Source organism: Pararge aegeria, chromosome 8 (genome assembly GCF_905163445.1).
Source record: "Pararge aegeria chromosome 8, ilParAegt1.1, whole genome shotgun sequence".
Taxonomy (NCBI): Eukaryota; Metazoa; Arthropoda; class Insecta; order Lepidoptera; family Nymphalidae; genus Pararge; species Pararge aegeria.
Genome location: NC_053187.1, coordinates 16,987,911 through 17,010,790, shown reverse-complemented (window position 1 = coordinate 17,010,790; position 22,880 = coordinate 16,987,911). Strand labels below are relative to the sequence as shown.

Below are 22,880 nucleotides of genomic sequence, written 5' to 3'. Positions count from 1 at the left end.
TGCGATTAAAGCACAGGCTGTTATTGGTCGAATTAAGGCTAGGTTACTACTTGTGTACTATAAAAAAAGATGCTGGTAGTAATTTTCCCTTGCCACAATTTACGACATTTAATCTGTATATAAACAGCTTATGAATATAATCCGGTTTATGGCTCGTATACACGCTAAAAAACTTAAAAACAATTCAAACCTGCTGGTAGCGAGGTGGAACAAGAGCGTTCAATGAACCCAGGCAACGCTTTCCAAAAAAAAGTTTCTTATCAAACGTTAAGTATTCGTTTCCTGGTATTAATCGGTTAAACCTAACTATTGACGAAGGAAACCATTTAACTGTGCTAATATACCGTAACAAAAATGGCCGAATAATTTTAGCATCAGTCCAAGAATATCATGCCAATAGCGATGCCATAAGCGCCTTAACACACTCATCAAGCTCCGTAATACAATGGCAGATATGTTATGTAAATGTTTAAGTTTAGCCCGAGGTATCACAACATCTATTCGTTGTCATTCATGTAAGACTTAATGCGAATGTATACAACTACTTTTGTTTTTTTTATCATTTAGTTTGAATGTACGGTATTCTGTACTCTTGGTTGTTTTAAGTCTGTTTTTGTTGTTTATTTGTAAATTGTTATTTTTGAATTGACTTAGCGATAAAAAATATGTGAACAGTGGAGTTTATAACAAATTTTGGACGTAATACTTTTCTCGTTGAGTAAAATCAATTGTTATGAAGAAAAAAAAAGGTCTTATTCGACTGGAAAGGGGAAAAGATTTCAACAGTGTTATTTATTGGCTTTCCAATATCAAAGTTAGTAAGCTAAGTCCGTCTACCGCCATTTGATGGTGATATTTCTGTAAACACAATGGATATGTCATTTTAATCTTTATAGGGATACATTTTCAATATCGCGTATACAATTTAATTATTTGGTAAATATCTCAAACTCAGTTACTGAATAATTTTCGTCGCGTAAATTTGATACCAAAAATTTTATCTACTTAATTTTTTAGACTGTAGTTTGTTGTGGTTTATTTTCTGGCAACTAGTTTAAGAGTTATAAAAACTGGAAATCTATTATATAGTATCGATAATGGATATCAAATAATTTGTGTATGTGTTGCTTTACGTACGTGAGCTTAAAATAGTAGAGCTTGTCTTAACTTCGAATGATTATAGCCACAGAAAGTTCTACAATGATTTGACTCGAAATACGTAGCGTGACATCGTGCTGGATCACACACAGCCTTGAAAAGCTTGCTTGAAAAATTTTCAGCGTTGTAGTTTCAACTCAATATTACGTTTTTGAAGCCCTGGACATAGGATAAGAAAGACAGATAGCTCTTTCACACCTGTTTATTTGTATTTCTATTTTTTGTGAAAGTGAAATGGTAGGACCAATAAAGGTTTTAGTTTTTCAAAACAAACGAAATCTAAAGCTCAAAAACCCCCGAATGTTTGTAAGCTTCATGAGAACGGCTGCTTTTGTTTTCAGGCTCGTAAAGAAGTTAAACTATTTGTGATGATAAATGTACTTAGTAGCTAGTAAAATCTAATTGTGTATTGTTAAAAGTATTGACTGATTTTTATTACTGGTATTATTTTTAAAGTAAAAGCCTCGTCGTCCCCACTAATAGTCTTCACATATTTCTGTGTGTTTCAAAGTTTTTACGTCGACTCAATAGCGTTCACGTATGCAAAATTGTTTTGCTTGCGTAACCTCTAGGAACGTGTAAACGTTTATATATCTCATATGAGATCGACCATTTGCCATCGAGAATCAAAACACCGTCATGTTAGATTAAAATTGACCTATTTGATATAAATCTGTAGTACAGATTTGTGTAAGCAGGCGTCCATAAATTACGAGAGGTGTTTTTTGAATTTTCTGATTAAAGTTATTGCTTATAGTTTCGAGACCTATCAGTTCGGATTCGACGAGACTTGGTTATCGTAACGGAAATCTACAACCGACAAGTAAAACTCCAGTGCTAATAAAGACCGTAGGGCGGGCAAACACTTAAAAAAAGCCAAGCGAGGAAACGTCACGCGTCATAATCAAATGAAGTCGACAAACGTAGTCGTATTTTTTCGACCGGGATCGCTACGTGGTGTTTAGTTTAAAATAGTCTTATTTTGCGGAAATCCATGATATACATGGCCACTCCATGGCCCGCTTGACTTGTTACAAGTGTGCCGCGGGTTTGTGATGTAAACCTTGCAATAACGCGCTCTTATAATATATATGACACGTATTTACTACTAAGAATGGCTTATGAGAGTCTGTTTCCGACACTAAATTACACCAGAAAACCTACACTAACAAGATACCTACACGTAGAAAGGGGGAGAAACCGTTACGTTGATTACGTCACACTTATATCACCCGTCAGTGTCACATTCGTGTGACGTCATACATTAACAAGATCACTATCTAAAATATTACTAATTAATCACATTTATGTTTCGATCGATCTGCGCCGCTAAAGGAATTTTGATTCGGTAACTGGACGAGAACAGAGTGCCTAGACTACCTATCTACGTTCACTCATTCGATCGAGTAAAGGTTAACTACAATTTATATGGCATCGAAGCAGCGCGATCTAGTGACAATACTCAGAAACAGTACGGACACTAGGTAGGTAATCTTATAATAAGTAAACGTAGGTGGAAAATCGCACACTTTGCACCTTCCGGTTTCAATTTCCGGGTAAAACCAAGAATCGTTAGGTAGGTACTTGATTATTCTGGTAAAAAATTCTCAGTACAAGCTCAAGGTAAGGCTATTGGCGGTGTCCAACCCCGTGCCCACCAACCGCATTAGAGCAGCGTAGTGAGTCTATGCTCTAGAATTATCTCTCCTAAGAGGCCTGTGTCCAGCAGTGGGTCGTAATGATGTTGAAGATGGATGGGTCGGAGTACCATATTAACGTCGCCTGTAATCCCAACTAATATCATGAATCAGGTATTTTATATGTACTCCATAAACAATGGCGAGAAACTATCAAAAAAATTACTTTTCTGATATCACATCATTATATTATCATGGTCTGATGTAAGATATCACTATACACAAAGTCGTAACGTTTATTGCCTTCTTGTAACAATCTTTTTGCAACCTATATAAAGGTATATAACATATCACACATAAACCTTTTCACAACCTACATTTTTTGTGACGTAATCAACGAATGTCACCCAAACGTACGAGTGCGGACTCGTAAGATTAAAGAGAGAAAAAAAATATATTCAGTTAAAACGAATAATAATAAAAACAATTTTAATTTACTTACATTATGCGTACAAAAATCTTATCCGTCATCCCGACATACATTATTAACCCCTCGAATCTCCCATATTCAATAAATAAACATATCGCAATGATACATAAAACCAGTGAGATGCTATTACCCCCAGAGACCGCACAGTCCAGCTACAGTGAATTAACCTGAGGAAGCCTGTAGCCTTAGTACAAGATAGCGAGGAGTCGGTTTTGAGTATTAAAATCTGTATCAGTGTAAAATGGTCTAAAATGGTCTAAAATGGACTAAATGTCACTCGTTTTAGAGTTGCGAATCCTCAACTCCAGATTTTTGTTTTACAAACGTTATGTCAAAAGCCTGTGCTTTAGAATTACAAACTAATTAGAGCTTTATCTCAATGCAAATAAGATCCTTTTTACTCCGTATATTACTTATCAAATGACGAGTAAAAAAGATAAAGCACGCTCTTATTAACTGTACAGTTCGTCGGAATGCGTTGCCACTCTGCATTCACTTCCTTCAGCTTCCACTACTTATTATGGTGGAAGTAAGTTATTCTGGTATATAAAGGCACTTTATTTTGATTAAAAAAAAGACGTTTTCGTGTTTCGGTGCATGCTTGATTTTAAGGAAATCATTCTAATAACCAAGAGAGCACGTTTATATCCTCTTTCTTAAGTTATAAAGCAGGCGATGCGAGGGAAAGCAGCATTAAATCGGAATGAGTGCCAAGTGTTAGATTTTCTGCCTAAGTTTACTTATTCGATCGCGTTATTACGATTGATGGTATCGAAGGTGCACTATGTAGTGACAATACTAGGAAATTGTACTGTCACTAGATAGCGCTCTTTCCATACCATTTATCTCGTAGTTGACTTTCAAGCTTATGTAAGCGTAGGTCCAAAATCTTACACTCGACACTCTGTGTAGTTGTTACCTTTGCGGATGTTGCCCCTCCAGAGGTAATAGCATATCACTGCATAAAACGCTGTGTGTACACATATAAAAAATCTTTTCTCTATACAATATTATATTTTAATTATACCATTATATTATACGTACCGTAAAATTACCTTAAACTCTCCTATATACAATATGTACAGAGGGAAATAAAAACAATTTGTACTTGCAGAAAAACCGTGAAAATAAAAAATAAAAACCATAAGACACGAAACTGAAAATATACAATATAACGGTTGCCAATTCGATCGACTTTAAATATATTTAAGGACTTTAAGAGTAGCGCTATCCTTTTCAAATAAAGAACATTGTGAAAGGGACAGCAAAACTATTAGAGGCGTCCATTGTGTTTAGGGTTAGTGTACAACCGAACCAGCACCAATAAAACCGAATCGTCTATAAAAGTTTATATTACAAGCGCGCCGACCCGCACCGCGTGAGATTTACAAAAATACTTCTGAGCCTCGGCGCGCCTCTACCTGTCGCAGCGCTTCGCAACCGCTTCTGAGGACAAAACAGGAATATAAATTTAGATTCCTAGAATTATAATCACTGTTCGGAATAAGTAGTGTAATGAACGGGATAGTTAGTAGTTAGGTAGTTTTTTTTATAGTTATTATTGACGGATCAAGCGGATAGTTGGATGTTATAGTACACAAGTGTGCACGCAAACACAGATGCACTCGCTATTGCGTCAGTCACAGAGGGATGACAGATCCAACACGACCGGAAAAATATTAGGCGCTTGACCAATAAGCCTAACATGCTCTCCGATCACTACTACTAAGAGAATGATATATATTTCAAAACATTTCAAGCTATGTAGCAAATGATTTTTTCTTTGTAACGTAATGTTAATTACATGAAATTGTATACATCGTGTAAACTGCTTTTTTTTATAATTTTTCCCGTATTTTTATGTGGTATACAATAAAAAGTGTATAATGAATACACATACATGAAATCTTCATTTCATTAAATCTCTTTATAGTTTTGGCACTCTGCTTGCCAAATTTATAAAATCATAATTTTTTTGACACTTTATTCTCATATATACATCTGATATACCTGATATAAAGCGGTGATAGCCCAGTTGGTTGGGAAGCGGTGAAAACCCGGGGGAGCGAGTTCGAATCCCAGCACGAACCTCTAACTTCTCTAAGCTATGTGCGTTTTAAGCAATTAAAATTCCACTTGCTGTGGTGGCTTCCACTTGGTGTGCTGTGTAAAGGAAAAGATCGTGTGGAAACCGCATACCTGAGATTTCACCAAGGTTTGTGGACTCCACCAATCCGCACTGACCCAGCGCGATGGATTACGGCCTTAACCGCTTCTCATTGTGGGGGGAGACCCGTGCCCTGCAGTAGGCCTCGTTCGTCGCGATTTATTTTATTGGTCGTTGTACTTATGTTTATGTTATGACATGTTCTGTTTCATGACTTTACTCACCGGTATCCGCGAGGCGCGCATCCTCGTCTTCGGGGAGCGCGAGTCCAAACTCTCGCCGTAGCCGAGAGCTCAGGTTTTCGCGTTGCCGCTCCGACGCAGTTGGCTGCGCGTCGAATACGCCTGCGGGAAAGAGACAAGTTTCGAGGATATTTATTGGTGCCAGTACAGCTCACATAGACAAAAAAAAATATCCCCCATTTATATCTACTGACATGGGATAAAATTTACTTTTCCACCTGCCAAACATGGCATCCAGGAAAAAAACAGGAATCAGTTCGCTTCAAAAAAATTTACTTCATTTGACACTCCAATTATTGAGAAAATTTATAGGCTACTTATAACCGCGATGTTAAGCTGGACGAGAGAAAAAAACGAAGTAATAGCGCGATAGGGCGATGCGACGCGGATCTTCGGGGTATCACCATAATTCAGGCCTCGTCGTCGTGTCTCGAAGGCATTTTGTATATTCTGTAGTTTAACAGGTCAAAGTTTGTCTGGAAGAAATCACTTATAAGGTGTACGTGGACAAAGTCAATTTTCTCAACATTTAGAAAAAAAAAATCTAATAAGACTACTTAATAAAGGAAACCAGTTAATTACATAGTCATAGTAAATGTACCCGACCACGTATTTCCTAGACTCAATTTAACAGATCATTTAACAATAATAGGAGCCATTGCCGTTAGACGAGATGATGAGAGATATTACGAGAAAATGAAGCGTACTATACTCCAGAACCTCAAATGCTTTAGAAATGTTACAAAACGTCCGTAAATAAACCATGTACCTAGTAAAATACAAATTGCATTAAAACAAATGTTAATGTCACATATCCTACGGATTATCTCACAGCTTAGGCATTCGGACTTGGCACTATTACAAGTACATACAACTCATCGTACAATAACAGTTCTTATCCAGTTCGGAATAAAGTACAAAACTAAAAGTATCGTTATACAATTGGATATAGAAAAAACACAAGTTTGAAATTAATTATTCAAACATGTATTGTTTACAGCTCAAACAATGGAGTGTTGGGTCGGTAACAAAGTCAGTGTTATCCATCTATGAAGTTTCTGTTATATTTTTCTTTATTTTGACTTCTTTTTAGGCTGTCGCTCATTTATAGAGTCAATAGGATTGTATATGAGGGATTCTTTATACAAATGTATTAACCTATTATCTCCTTTCATAATATAGAAGCATCTAGACATGTCGCTATTATTTATTTTTCTTGAAAATCGAATTAATAACTTAAATGAAAATTTGACTCAATAAATAAAAAATCGCCTTTTTTATCGCCATATTCAGTGGACTCGGAGACAAATATAAAAAAAAAGATGTAAGAAAGAAAGAGAAACCTCGATGTAATCTTTCTTTAAATATTCATGCCAAAAATTTCACCGATATTACGGAAATGTTAATTCTGAATCACCAATATGACATCTGGATGCCATATTGGCAGTGGCGTGCACTTCATACATGCACAAAAGCACTGCATACCCTAAAATGTTTGTATGACTCATAAATGCGATGGATTGTTCCATTTTATGGCACCTTCCTTCTTTATGCATACCCTGGTCCAAAACCCTGTGCACGCCACTGCATATTGGTGATTCAAAATTGCTGGTCTGGACCAGCAATTCATTTGTGGTTAACGTTTTTTTAATTGCCAGAAGATGTCCATGAAGGATTTCTCAAAATGAAGGCAAATACGACTATAAAACTTGACTTATCAGCTCTTAAATTTGTAGAAATTTTTGATGGAACGCTTTCTCCTTAATCCAGAAGTGCTACTCTTACTTTGTGAATAATTTTGCCATTCTCCTCAACTTATTAATGTGAAAGTAGACTTCATCTTTAGAACATATTAAGACTAAACAGCGAAAACGTCTTGCAGTCGATAATGCTTTCCAAAGCTGAACCAGATATCGACCAACGGGTTCAAAAATTCAGGCGAAAACATAGCATTAATAAAATAGTTATGACAATTCTGTAATTGGCTAATGTTACGCTAATTAAATAACTGATTTAATTTTGATGCGAAATAAATGTTTAATTATCTTAAATACATACATATTTGTCCGCAACTGTTCTCGCGTTTTTTTAATTTTCTCGGTATAAAGTCTATGCAAAATTTCGTCATGATATTGATTGTTGATTGCGTTCGTGGTTACCCGTGTTGAAAACCGCGTTTAGTTGCTTTTTTTAAACCTAAGAGAATGGCGATATTTGGTGTGCGAATATGACTCTTCCTGTGGATTTTCCACTTCCTCGGGAATTTAATTTACCGGGACTAAAAGTAGCCTTTGTTACTCTCCGTAATTTCAACAAGCAAATATTAGGTTTTGCTCAGTTAAAGCGTGAAGGAAGCGGAAACAAACCAACAAACACACGTTCGCATTTATACTAAATATAAATAATTTAATAGTATGGATACAGATTGCATTACGGTTATCACATTTTGTTACCCTCAGTAAATGTAAATGTCAAATAAATTGAGTGTTTTATATCTTATCAAGCTATTTTACTGCAGTCAATAAATAGTAGGAATATTATTTGTGTACATGAACATTTAATAATGATAAACAAGTTGTATGCATACTGAAGTTATATTTATTTATCAACTAACATTTACCATTGTGCGAAATTTAAAATGTTTTCGATGAATTATACAATTCTCTTATTATATTCATTGACTCCCATGCTTGCAGCAACTCTAGACTTTAAATGCTTAGCTATAGACCCACCCCTTTTCTAAACAATACTATACGATGATTTTAATGTCTTTGGTATCATTTTCGACAGCCGACTGGCGCAGTGGGCAGCGACCCAGCTTTCTGAGTCCAAGGACGTGGGTTCGATTCCCACAACTGGACAATGTTTGTGTGATGAGCATAAGTGTTTTTCAGTGTTTGGGTGTTTATCTGTATACTATAAGTATTTATGTATATTATTCATAGAATTATTCATCAGTCATCTAAGTACCCATAACACAAGCTACGCTTACTTTGGGGCTAGATATGGCGATGTGTGTGTTGTCGTAGTATATTAATTTTATTTATTTATTTTGGTGGGTGCACGGTGGGAACCTAACGTGCTGGCCACAGAAAAAATCTTCGCACGATGTGAGTAAATGAAGGGAGTTGCCGCGTCGCGTCGCCGGGTGCCGCTGTCCTGTGGCATTCTTGGTATTTTTCCGTCCATTTGTTTATTTCGCTGGACGATTCGCCGGTCGGAGCGCTGTGAATTTAACTAGAAGGTCCCGAGTTCGATTACCGGCAGGAGCAATTTAGGAATTTTTAATTTGCGAATTTCCTCTGGTCTGGTCTGGTGGGAGGCTTTTGCTGTGGCTAGCTATCACCGACGTGTCGCAAAGCGATTTAGTGTTCCGTCCACTTCACACATGTACAAAAGCATTGCATACCCTAAAATTTATATATTTATATAACTAGTATAAGAGGAGTTTGAGATTTAAAAAAAAGCTTACCTTTGGGCAGTTGCACGTTGAGGTCCCGGTGCAGGCGCTGCTCGAGCTCGTCGGCCGCCGCCGCCGCCGCCGCGTCCAGCCGCTGCGGGGACAGCGAGGCCGAGCCCGAGGAGCCCCGCGACCACTCGCCCCCCTCCGCCTCGCCGCCGCCCGCGCCCTCCTCCGCCGGCGCGCCCAGGTGCCGCTTGCGGTACTCGCTGATGGACAGCTGCGGGCCGCAACCACTCCCTCAGTGAACATTCAACTTAAATTTGCCATACTTCGGCAATGTATTCCCGACGTTTCAAATGTTTCGAGAGTCAAATTAAGAAAGCTGTCAAAAACCACTATAGTTAACATTAAAGTCGACTTGTAATAGTACGGATGGCGGATAGGCGCAGTGGGTGGGTTGGGTTCGATTCCGACAGCTGGAAAATTTGTGTGATGAACATGAATGTTTTTCAGTGACTGGGTGTTTATTGTATATTTAAGTGTAAGTATTTATGTATATTATTCATAAAATATTTCCAGTCATCTTAGTACCCAAGCTACTCTTACTTTGGGGCTAGATGGCGATGTGTTTATTGTCGTAGTATATTTATTTTTATTTAGATAATCAGCTGGCGCATGGAGAATAAAGATGAAGGTAGCCTAAACTCTGCATCGTCAAAGTAAAAAGGACTTAATATGCCTGGTTTTTCAAACGTTCTAGGCAAATTAAATCCATTTTACTCCGACTTTACAATATCTCCAAACTCTAAATAGACGCTATAGATATAACGCTCGTGAATGTATTGTTTTCTTAAAAAATCGACTTTACTTTTATATTCATTTATTTTCTAGGCTCGGGTTAAAATGAACATGCAACTAATAATTTTAACAGCAAATGTAGATATGCAGTCCCATAAAATATATGAAAATGTGTCCAGACTTATTTTGTCATTTGTTTTTTTAAAAATAATTGAATATAACTTCACCTAGACCTGCAGGAAATCTGGCACTTTTGTTTATTTTTCTGAATATAATTAGGGGTACACCTCCCAAGTTACCTTCCCTTGGTCTCTACTGAAAACTACTCGACTAGAAAAACCAGATTTAGTATATTATTATTATATAATCTAGGATTCTACAACGTTATTAGCTGGCACAAATGTCAATATCAAATAATATTATGATTATTAAATTACTATCTTATCTCAACCTTGATCTAAATTACATTACTGTGAAGATGTATTTTAAAAAAAAACTTTACTGAAACTAACATTATTTTAAATTCCTAGTTCCACGTATAACAATTTAAACAAAATTTAAATCGATGATCAATAAAAATAAATTAAGGCTAGGTTCTGACGATTGCGTGATGTCGCAAGTATTATTTATAATCATCAGATTTTTCATTGTGAGATTTTCTACCTACGTTTACTTATTCGATCGCGTGAAAGTTAACTACGATTTATATGGAATCGAAACAGCGCCATCTGAACTGATCTGATGCAACGCAAAGGCGCGATATATACATACCCAATGTTTTATGTAAAAACATTTCGAACTATACGTGCGACTTTCCGAATCGCTTCTGAAACTAGCCTTAATAATAACAATTTTAAAAACTCGTGAAGTAAAAACATGAATAAAAAGTCAAAACATCTTAAATTGAATGCACTTCAGTAATATCAAGGTCATGGAGAGGCCTTGCCATCTTGAACAAACCAGTTTATTTGTTAAACTTTAATCATTTCTGATGTCTTTCATTATGCAATTCTGTTTTTGGCTAAATTAAGAACTTTTATACTAATGCTTGAAATAAATGGTCGTAAAGTGATAAGACCACATGACGATAGCAGTGCTTTCTGAGTTCCTGAGTACAAAATTGGCTAAAGTAAATTTATTGGGAAACCATAACTTTTGTAAATATTAACTTGCTACATTCACATTATCTACATAATAACACAAATATAAAATTTCAGACACAGATTATATCAATCATTGGTCTAAGAGAGAATTCGTACGGAAAAACAGTCGTCAATAATCCAAAATAGCCTATCGACTGCTGAATTTCAAAAAGGGCGTGTTAGTCAATAATCATTATGGGCAGACTGGTTGGTGACTAGTAGCTGGTAGTAGTAGCACAGAAAACGCTGCTGCCCATTTAGTTATATATCCTTAGTCGCCTTGTACATCACCCGTGGGTAGAAGGTCGGTGAAAAATTCATAATTAATTTATTTCAAGTAGGCTTAATTTATAAGCATGCTTTGAAACGTCAAATCAGTCTGTTAGTAGTGACTCTACCACCAGTTCGGAAGGCAGATTCCAATAAGAAGAGCCGGCAAGAAACTGTATTCTGATCTGTCAACACCACACCAAATATTTATAACAGTACCCAGTAATTAAATATTGTATAGTTAATATTGTATTGTATGGGATAGGGGTAAGAAGAAGACTAATCAAACTATCAAGTTAATCAAGGGAAAAATACAAGTGGTTCCGGGGTGCTAGGGGTGAAAGAAAAAATTACATGGGACACTTACCTTTCTCCGAACAGGTTTAGGCTTGTCCTGAGGAGGCGGGTTGAGGCGCGGGTCGTTGTTCCTGGCGAAGGGCCTGGCGGCTCCGGCGGCGCCAGCCGCCGCCACGCTGGCCCCGCGCAAAACTCCAGACAACAACACACTGTTATTAGAGTCCATATTGTTCACGCGAGTTAAAATCTCCTGTACACTCTTCAACTCGTCCACTGGGCTAACACTACCTTTATCGAACAAACTAGCGTCTAAACTTGTAGTCCTATCTATTGCACTTTTTATTAACGACATATTTGGTATGTTTTCATTTATTGAGTTGTCCACTTTGAATGAATGAGACATATTACTGAATATCCCAGAAAATAAACCAGTCGAGCTGAAACGAGCCGAAAACGGCAGTGTGTTGTCTAACACTGACGGTCTGTCATTTAACTGTTTATCACTACATTTTTCTTCAACTTTTTCAACCAGTGGTTGAACAATCACCGTTCTCGAAGGCTCCATTGGCTCTTCGGGTAGAGGTATTGTTTCGGGGGATGGTATGACTATCGGCGTGGTTTCTTCAGGCAGTGGTATGTTCTCAGGCTCTGGTAGCGGTATCGAATCAACGGGCGGTAAAGGTATGTTTTCGGGCGAAACAAGCAACTTTACATCCTCGTGAGAATTAGCTTCTTCATGAATATCACCATTAATTTCTGGCGATTTTGATCCTGTGTCATCTTCGGTGCGTAATTGTATACTGATCTGATCGTCCACCATGTTAAGGTCAAAGTTTAGATTAACCTTCTTCCGCTTTTCTTTTGGAGGTTTCTTGTTTCTACTCTTCAGTATTTGTATGTTTTCTGTGTGAAATGAATGTATTTTCTTCTGGATATCATCCATCTCGTCACGCTGCGGAGACGAGTTGCCGGACGTATCAGCTGATTGGGAGCTATGTACTTTATCATTCGGGCTCTCTATGCCTTTTAGATCCTTGATTTCTGGGATGTTTTCATTTGATTCTAATTTTGTTTGTGTTACTACTGTTGTGTCAATCTCCATTGGCACAACTTTATTGTTGTAGGCTCCCTCATCAAGTTCCAAATTGTTGTTATTCATGACAATATCTTCTGGTTTAGTTATGTCAGGGGGCACGTCCTGTTCTGGTGTTGGTGGTACTCCAATAATCCTTCTTATATGTTCCGAATTATGTGGACCTCTTAGATTAACATTTAATACGTCATGATCAATGTTACACTGATCATCAGAGCCTTGTCCACTATCAGACCTTGTCCGGTCCCGACTGTAAATTTCCATTATATTCCGTTTATATTGACGTGCTAAAGATAACGAGTCTTCTTTTACTGGAGAATCCTCAGATGTTAATACGGGAGACGTCTCGTCGTTACACTAAACCAAAAATTTAAACATTAAAATATATATATATATGCTAAGGCTAGAATAGCTAATTTAACATGACCTTGAAATCAATATAGTCGAATGTCATGGAATTAAACAGATATTAATGTCATGTCTACGGCGGATGTTACTTGGAGACAAACGATCCCGAAACTTAATCTATGCCAATGTCTACTTAAACAATATTAACTTACAGTCACAATAGTATTCTGCTCACAAGACAATGATTCCCTGGCCATACGTCTCTTCTTTAATGGTGTTACAATTTCGTTCGGCGGGGATTCTGAAACCAATGCATCTACAACTGACAATAATGAAATAAATTAAAACAAAAAACAAAAACGTGACTCGAACTGAAGTTTTAGTTGCACCAACTCTTGAATTATAATACAAAATAAATAAAAACCAATTGATGTCTTAGTTTAGGTTGCAAGATTGTATTAGGAACCATAACAGTCCGAGCCTAGATAACTATATATTTTTACCTATTATCGGTGAATCGCTTTCCTCACTAATGGCTTGTCTCAACCAACGTTTCTTAGCACTATGCTGTACTGGAATCACTTCAGGAACTTCCACTGGAGGGGTGCTTCTTGTAATCCTTTTAGCCTTCTTAGGAGGTTTATTTCTCTCCCTTCCAGGGGTCCTTGGAGGTGATGATGGCTCTTCATCATGGTAATCCGGTGTCCCACTGAGATCTCCAATCATTGTGGAGGCAACTCTGACTAAACTTTCTAATGATGGTGCAGATACTAATGCAGTTCTGTACGGAGATTGGTATGGTGAAGGGGTTCGTTCGGGCGATCGTCCAATCCATTCTGTTGCCATGGTTTTCTTCGTTTTGGGTAGTTTGAACGCCGATTCGACCGACCCGACCGCAGCTTCGACGAGTAGGCATGCCGAACTTAAGCCCAGATCCTATAAACGGAAACTTAGTTAGGTACAATTTGATTAACACTTATAACTAAATTTTCCACACACCCATTATTCAATTTGTAATCGAAAATGAAACTAACAATTTTTTTTTTATTTAAGATTATACCGGAAGCTCTATTGAAGCTCTAATCTTAATGTATCCTTGGCAAAAATGTTATACAGCCACCTCTTTCTTACCTCAGTCACTGGTTCATGTGGAGTTTCTAGTTCTGGTGTGGGCATGATATGTTCAGATTGAAGCGGGGCTCGCGGAGACATTGGTCCGGCCTCATCTCCAGACGTTACCATGTCACTGTCAGCCGAATTGAGACGACGTCTGTTTGATTGGGATGCTGTGCGTGCGCGACCTTTACGTCTGGTAGAAAAACATATATTATGAATAAGTAACGGTTGTATAAAAAAAAAATTAACTGTTAAAACGATTTTGATGAAACTTTCACAGGCATAGAAGATTTTAGTCTCCTGCTGTAGTAGGAAACGGAATATCAGATAGGTCAAGATTGCCTTTAGTGTCAAAACAGAAACCAGAAGAGAAAAACAGGAAACAAGTATCAAAACTTACTTCCTCCTCTTCCTAGAACTACAATGTATATCATCATCATCATCTTTATCAATGTTGCTGGGATGAGGATCAGACTCCCTCCTCTTTTGCCTTTCTTTGACCTCCTGTTTCCTCTGCTGAGCTTTTTCCATCCTTTCAAAAGCCTTCATTATAGCTTCCATTTTACGCTCTTCTCGAGTCTGAAAAATAAAAGTAGGTACCTATTAAGAAACGGTACAAATTAAATTGTGCAATCATTGTATGAAGATACTTTCTACTTATCAGCGAGTAAATAATTCAAAAGTTATTTTTTACATACACATTCAAATAGGTAGTTTTAAAATATAAACTGAAATAAAAAAATATAATAAATATTTGGCTAAAGTTTAATCTTATTATTATATTTATTCAATTCTCTTACCATTTTCCGTTTTTCTTTCTCCTTATTAGCAGCGGTGATTTTGTCTTGAGAGTCGTCAGTTTTGTCGTCCATAGAGTCTTGATTGACGCAAGTAGTACGACTTGATCTCGATGATCTATCATGACACGCAGATTTGGCAGTTAGCTCCCGAGTGACAGGTCTCTCATGTTCTACTTTAGGTTCCATTTTAAGTTCCACTTTAGGTTCAACCTTAGGTTCTACTTTAGGTTCTACTTTAGGTTCTATTTTAGGTTCTATTTTAGGTTCTATTTTAAGTTCTTTTTTAGGTTCAATTTTAGGTTCTACTTTAGGTTCTATTTTAGGTTCGACTTTTGATTCTACTTTAGGCTCCAATTTCGTTTCTATCTTGGGTTCTATTTTGGGAACCGTTTTTGGTTCAGCTGTAAAAGGTTTCTCCTCTAGTATTTCTTTTATTGGTTCCACAATTTTTTCTACAACAACCGGCGGAGGTAAAATAGGTTCCTGCTCTTTAATTAAATGTTCGTCTAATTTTAACTCTAAAATAGATTCCCGCTCCGGTTCAACCTCCATTTCATTTTCATCTTCGTCTTCATCATCATCATCGTCTTCATCGTCATCGTCGTCATCGTCGTCATCGTCATCGTCGTCATCGTCATCATCATCTTCTGGTTCTTCCATATTTTCTTCAACTTTGGGTTCTATTTTAACAAAATCGGGTTCATCAAGTTCTGGTTTCATTTCTTCTTTTGCTGTCAAGTCTATCTCTTCTTCTTTTTCTTGCTTCATAAATAATGGTTCATACTTTATAGGTGGAGGTAAGTCTGGAGAAAGTAAGGGTTCTTTGACTGGCGACATAGGAGGATACTCGTGTTTTATAGGGGATTTCTTGTCAGATTTAATAATACCGAATGGTGACGGTAGATCTTTTGTGGGAGTTGTTACAAGAAGATTTAAAGGAGGCGATACGGGTGACGATGCACTAAAGCATCTATTCCTACTTCTCTTTTCTCTTTGCGTATAATCTACACTTTTTCGAGTTGCCAAAGGACTTAGTCCATTCAATTTACAGTGCTTAGGATTTCCACAAGCGCATGGTTGTTTGCTACCATTTGTGTCATGTCCAACAGTTATTTCGGTATTCGACTGAATGTCACTTATAGTTACAATATAAACGTGCAATGCGCCTTTAACGATGCAATGCTGCAATTCAGCGTTAGGTTTACAAGAACGACGCACGAATCTTGCTTCGTTACCGTATGTCCTCGTGTCAATACATATTTGTGTGTTATCTTTCGGTAATCTATAGAAAAATACAAAAGGACCCGGTTTTTGACTACCGGCACGTGCTGAATTTTGTAGTTGTGGCCTGTGTTGGATTGAGAGCATGTATTTCCCTCTCAATTCGATGATGGGAGAATTGTCCTTCAGATCTTTTGTAGCTATAAGTATTTTACCGCCGGCGTGAGGAACTGTAGTACATAAATTTGCAGTTACCGCAGCCGCCATATTGGCTGTGCTACCAAGTTTACTGCTATACTTCATAATTTTAGCGCGTAGTTCAGGGCTATAGTGATTCGTCACAGCCAGTTCGTATTGATCTCGCCAATGAGACTGAGTGGACATATTTGTGTTGTATTTGCTTCTATTCAGCATCATTTCCTTCTTCCGTTTCACTCTTTTTTCCGCAAGTTTTCTCTTTGTCCCTTTTCTAACTACCTCTGCTTTCTTGGGACGTTTAGGACCTCTCTTTGGTAATGTTAGAGAAGGTTGGGGTACTGGAGGCAAGACAGGTAAACTGGAATTATATGTAGTTACACATGATCCACTGGTGTTTGTATATGTTGTAACTGTTAATAACCGTTTTCTTCTCTGCCCTGGAGCTCGTCCACATTCTGATGAATCTGAATCAGATGCTCCTAAAGCGCTTAATTCTTCTCTTTTTCTCATTTGTATAGCTCGAGCATGACGCCTATCTATTGGACGAGGATGGCATAATTCACACATGTATGTGTCAGGTATGTTATTCCGGTCTATTCCCATACAGTCAACGTGTTGCCATTCGCCGCATCTGTCGCAACATATCATATATCCGTCGTCATGTGTAAAATTACAAATACATCTAGTTTTCCCCTCTTCTTCACCTTCTGGGGCGGTTTCAGTGTCACTCCCACCTGGCATGGGAGGTCTTCTTTCCCCTTCTATTGAGGATGTGACAGATGCCGTATCCTCATCTTGAGGAGGCAATGGCGGCAGCTGAGGTTTGTATGTAAGAACACCTAGTTGAACAGATGTCACTGGTATGGGAGCAATACTACTGGTACTGATAGGTATATTTGGTGATAACTCTTGAGAAACATTAGTCACTGGGGCTGGGGAACTTTTTAATGGGCTCATTGGAGTAGTCGTTGTAATCGTTGAAGTTATAATTGGAGACAACAATGCCACAGTACTGCTTGGAGTACTAACAATTGGCTGTTTCTGTACAGGCAAGGCATATGTATGATCAAGCATGATAAATGCGAGAGCTTGGAATGAGTAACGACGTAACTCTTCAGATAAATTGGGTCTTTCCTCCATCCCAACAATATCGTCAGCTGTCAAAAGGGTAGACTTATCCCCGCTGCAAAAAAAAAAGAATAATTAATATTGCCTGGTCATAATCTTTTAACTTTTCTTTTGAACTACAGCTGATTGTATTAATCACATTCGTATATTTCAGGTTGGATTTTTAAAAAGTACTTAGTAGTTTAAGATTCAGTAGTGAGACAAACATTTGACTGATAACTAATTACTGTAGGTTCCCTTATGAGAAATGGCTTAATATTAGAATACTCACAAGACTATCCTCTTTTGGTTTATAGGTTTAGCTTCTACTGGCTCTTCAATAGTGACCACTGCAAGAGGCTTATGATTTATAGTATGTATAGGTGTTTGAGATTGTTGCAATATAAGTTTTGGCTGTGAAAGAGATTTTAGGATCTGTGCTGTCAATTGCTGATTGGCAGATACTTGGGACACTGTAGAGAGCTGATTGTCTGGTCCATATGTTTGAACATATCTAAGATTTGGAGTAGCACCTGATTGGACATAATGTGGACCTTTAGCTAAACTGGTGCTTATGGGACCAGTAGATAATAAAACCGGTCCACAAGGTGATTGTAGAACGAGGCGTTCACCTTTTGGAATCTTCTGCACAGTCATTGTTTGTTGATTTTTGTGAGTGGGACTTCCAACTTTCTGTATCACTTTTGAAGTGTTCGACTCAACTATTCCATAACTTGATGCTTGGCTTTTATATGTTACACTAGCCAAGGGCCAAGGTTTACTCTCAGATTTGTGGGCAGTACCAGCCTGCTGTATTATTTTAATAGATCTTGATTGATTCTTCTGATTTACTTGAGAACTTTTCGATCCTTTAAATGTACTTACGGATTTCCTACCAGAGTGAACCGATAACTTATTTGGCCCGGAAACTACTCTTGATAAAATATGACATTGTGTACTACCAGATGAGGCAGCAACTATAGCATTTAAGTTAGCACCATTGTTAAGCTTATTTAGGTTCGTGCTTTTTGAATATGTATGACCATATGGCACATTCTTCATAGAACTGTTATTTATAACTGTGGGTGAAAGTGATGCTGCACCTATCAGCGACTGGTTCTTAGGTGGCTTTGTGCTCAACATTGCACTGTTCAATTGCTTTTGTGAGACAACATTTGCACTCAACTTGTATACATGATTTTGAGTTCCATATACGGGTGCAGATATCTCTTTACTCTGAGTTATATACTGTTGAGGGTAATTTGAATTTTTTGGTAAAGATATATTGCTCAATATCTGAACCTTAGAAGTTTTAGGTCTGCTAATGTAGCTGGCCTCTGTAATAATGTTTGTACGACGATTAGATGGAATTGGGTCAGTTACATAGCTTTCACTAGTGATTATGATCTGTGATACACCTGAATGTGTTCTGTCATCATCATTTTTACCATCTGGAGCTGCACTAGTTGCCAGAATTGTTGGTAACCATAATGTTTGATTGCCTGATACATCTTGTGATACATTCTGTATGGCTGCAAGTTGTGTATGTGATATATTTCCTACAGCAGCATCAACATTTATTGTGAAGTTTTGTGGCAGTTTGCCGACAGTCTGAACAATCGAAGTATTCAATGGAGTTTGAATGAGAGCTGCTGTGTTTTCTATATAGTTGCCATCTCCAGAATCATCGGTTTCTTGTATAATGGGGTAGGCTATATGTCCTACATTTTCAATTGTAGTTTCTTCAATTCTAACAATTCTAGGAAGGGAATCAATGGACATCTCTGCTTCACATCTCTTTTCATTAATATACTCAATATCTTTACTGTCTACTTTGTGAACAGTTTGAATTATGCTTTCGGGATTTGTAGAATCAGGTTCTGGATCACCCTGAGTAGATGAAATGGGAACAGCCCTTAGTACAGGTGTTCGAATGCTTGATATATCCATAGTACTTGTTAATTTATGATCCAAAACATGCTCATACATATTTTCACTGGAGGTGGTCGGCCCATAATCCTATAATAATATTTACAAAAATCAGTAATGAAGTTTATGATTAGATAAATCAAATGCAATTCAGTCGCAACAGCCAATTAAAAACTCAATCAAAAATAATTTCACTCAATATTTTTTCATTGTAAGAATGCAAAAAAAAAGACAACCTATCAATTAAGTCATAAATTACAAATTGCATATTTTTTTTAATAATTTATGGATCACACCACAATCTAACAATGTTCAGGCAGAGTCCTCAATTTACACTTATAACTCTGCCTGAGCCCTCTGCTCACCTCATTTTACAAGCTAAAATACATAACACAGTTTCACATAATATGTATTTATGAAAATTCAAAATACACTTTTAACATTACAAACTAAAGGTATCAATAATACAACATTGAATTTCAAATTGTTTATTTATTACCTGTATGAATGAAATAATATATTCATTTATGTATGATAATGTGAAAGTGACAAACAATATACAATGCAGGAGAAATATTATGTTACTAAATTGTTTAAGCGGTCATAGACTACTGGAGAGGACTTTCGCTACACTTCTGTGGGGCCAAGTTTAAATCCCAGTACCTCTAACTTTTGAAGTTATATGCGTTTTAAGTAATTAAAATATCAGTTGCTTCAACAGTAATGATAACAATTGTGAGGAAACCAGCATGCCCAAGAGTTCTCCATAATGTTCTAAAAGGGGTTTGGAGTCCACCAATCCACACTGGGCTAGCATGGTGGGATACATCCTAAACCACTCTCAAAGTGACAGGACACTCATGCCCTGTGGAGGGATGATGATGAGTTGATATGATGAAATTGTTTTAGGTCAAGAATGGAGTAGGTGTGAAATATTGTGCATAACTATCATTCTAAGAATTGGTGCATGCCTTATACTTTTGTTCTTCAAAAAGAAGAATGTGCTACTTATGCCTGCGTGTATGTGTATGTATATACACTGCATCATTCAATCCATACATAACAAATAATATACTATAGAAAAAAACTTTTAGACAAAGTAGACTGAACACACAAATTGTTCTCTTAACATTTTTGCCACTAATACACCAGTGTTTTTATTTATTGAGTTGACGCTTGCTATTGGCAGGAGGGCTTAACTCACAGTATAAATTACGCATCACAAATTCACATGAAACACAGGTTGTAAGACTTAAATAGAATCTTGCTCTTAGGATATATAGCACTAGTGAATATTGTAGATTTAGGTGACTCTTACAGGTAATATTTATAATCAAATTAAAGGAAGCAAAATTTCCTAACACACTAAACATTGAGATAAATTTATGATGGTGACCACCACCACCTCTCCTGTGTGGAAGGCTAGCTTACGCCAGCAGTGGGGCGTAACATAGTATTAATATATCCTAAATATCCTCCATAACATAGCTTTACTAGTATGTCATAGTAAGGAGGTTCTTAGAAAGTCAGGGTTTTTTGAAATATGCGAAAAATGTACTCACTTGCCGGACCGCTGATTCGTAATCTGATGTCGCTGACATGCTGAGAATAGCATCTTGGGTCAAACCCGAGATTATGGTATGGAGAGCACCCGGCCTCCAATTTATTTTATCAGACTGCAATCGAAAATCGTCATTTTACCCAACTGCCTTGCATTAGCTATCATCGCAAACTGAACGCGGCACAACAATCTTGTGAAAATATTTTTAGTTCACAAATTCGATATGACAGTCGAGGTCATTGTTCCAAAAAATAGTCAAAAGTCACATTATTCTGATTCCTACGAGAAAATACAGTAAATAATAGCATAAAAATGCATAAAAGCCTGTGATAGTAGATTGTAAATTGAAAAAATCGGTGGATAGGTTAAAATTCACTGCCGCCATTATTGTGGCACAAAAACTGAGATGTCTCCAAACATCAAAAAAGTAAACACTAACCTAAAACTGAATTATGCAGCCGAAATAAATGAATTAGCGACTGAAATGAAACTAATTAGTTCGGACAAATGAAATATAATATCCCGCTTAGTAACAAAGGGATTAAATATATAAATACATACGAAAATGAGGTTTGTATATTTATATCAGCAAATATGACATAATTAATATAACATTAGTACATTAATGATGATAAATCTAATAATTTTACGAACAATCCACAGCAAAATACGACATCACATAAGTTAGGCTACGAAATCCAGATGTAAACACTTTTAGAGAAAATGATGAAGGAGATTACTACTAACCTGTACGGTATCGAATTCAGTATTCCTTTGATGAAGCGAAACTATTTCTATTATGAATTTGCATAGCACAAATGAAAAAGGCCTCAAAATCCGAAACTACGACCAAAACATTCACAAGAGTCGAAGATGGCGGCCATTGCATTTTCTTGATACAAAACAACGGGGGGTTTCACGGAACATGTCTAAGTACTCAGAACTTCCGGTCAACAGTAGCTAAAAATACTTTACCGTAAATTTTTATTCAAGATTCAAGTTTCATTTACTGTTACTCGAAATTAATAAAATCTTCGTATTTATACTCAATTAACAAAATTATTATATATAAATTAAAGCTCAATTGAATCGCCAAGACATATTAAGAGTTGATAGTTCGACTAAACATTTCATAGACAAAGATGAAATTACTCTATGTCCATAGTTGGGGCATAGTGATTTTTTTCGTTTTTTTTTGTACCATAGCCAATATTCTAGAAACTTATTGAAACTGATGCGTTCACGGTAGAGGTTTAATTTTTTTTTCTTCATTCTTTCCCGTAAGGCATAGGCAAAGGTATTATATCACGGTAGAGATAAAAGTCGAAATAGGAAATATTAAACAAAACATTTTGTGGATTTTATAGTTAAATTTTATTTCATTTACTAAATTAGATAGCCTTGCGCTTTCGCCGAGTAAATTACGGGATGCAGCGTACTGCTACATAATTTACACCTACCTCAATAAATCAAATCCAACACGTAAAGTTTTTTCAATAATATACTAATATATGTATGTACTTAACATATTGAAACAACGACTGAGGTGTGGTCGAATTCCCTTTGACAAATTACTGCATAAATAATTTTACAACGCTTTATTAAGTATCGTTAAGGTCCGCTGAAGAGTTCTGTCCTTTTCCTCCAACCGTTTTCATGAAATTAAGGCAAATATAAACTGATAGTATAACCTATCCAGTACAAAAATAATTATTCAAATCGGTTAAAATTTGACGGGGTTATGGTGCGAAATCGACTTTAATCCCCTTTCCCAAAGGAACTGGGCTGAATTTCAAGATAATACCTATTATGTCCTACCTCAGAGAATGAACTCTGATCGCGCAAAGCTTCATTTGAAAGCATACAGCAGGTACAGCGCGTGAAAAAATTACATTTTTAGCTT

General features: G+C 36.9%; 1 protein-coding gene across 2 annotated transcripts; it reads right to left on the bottom strand.

Moving 5' to 3' along the window:
- Positions 1-4,421: 4,421 nt before the first annotated feature.
- LOC120625664 lies at positions 4,422-21,880 on the bottom strand. 2 transcript variants are annotated; one of them, XM_039892782.1, is made up of 12 exons: positions 21,725-21,880; positions 20,979-21,092; positions 17,780-19,506; positions 14,962-17,563; positions 14,562-14,740; positions 14,177-14,354; positions 13,549-13,981; positions 13,258-13,361; positions 11,675-13,054; positions 9,167-9,374; positions 5,677-5,796; positions 4,422-4,731 (listed from the first exon to the last, which is right to left on the bottom strand). In XM_039892782.1, the coding sequence occupies exons 2-12, from the start codon at positions 21,015-21,017 to the stop codon at positions 4,703-4,705; spliced, it is 6,999 nt and encodes a 2,332-aa protein (XP_039748716.1). In that variant the 5' UTR covers positions 21,018-21,092; positions 21,725-21,880; the 3' UTR covers positions 4,422-4,702. The 2 variants fall into 2 exon arrangements, with proteins under 2 accessions (XP_039748716.1, XP_039748717.1); XM_039892783.1 differs by having other exon boundaries at positions 4,423-4,731; positions 13,258-13,346.
- Between the last annotated feature and the right edge of the window lie 1,000 nt (positions 21,881-22,880).

Coding starts and splice junctions, on each gene's coding strand:
- LOC120625664 (XM_039892782.1), bottom strand. CDS start 21,017: ATGTCAGCGACATCAGATTACGAATCAGCGGTCCGGCAA. Junction 14,355..14,561: donor AGTTCTAGGAAGAGGAGGAA/GTAAGTTTTGAT, acceptor TTTTTCTACCAG/ACGTAAAGGTCGCGCACGCA. Junction 13,055..13,257: donor AGCAGAATACTATTGTGACT/GTAAGTTAATAT, acceptor TTTTTGGTTTAG/TGTAACGACGAGACGTCTCC.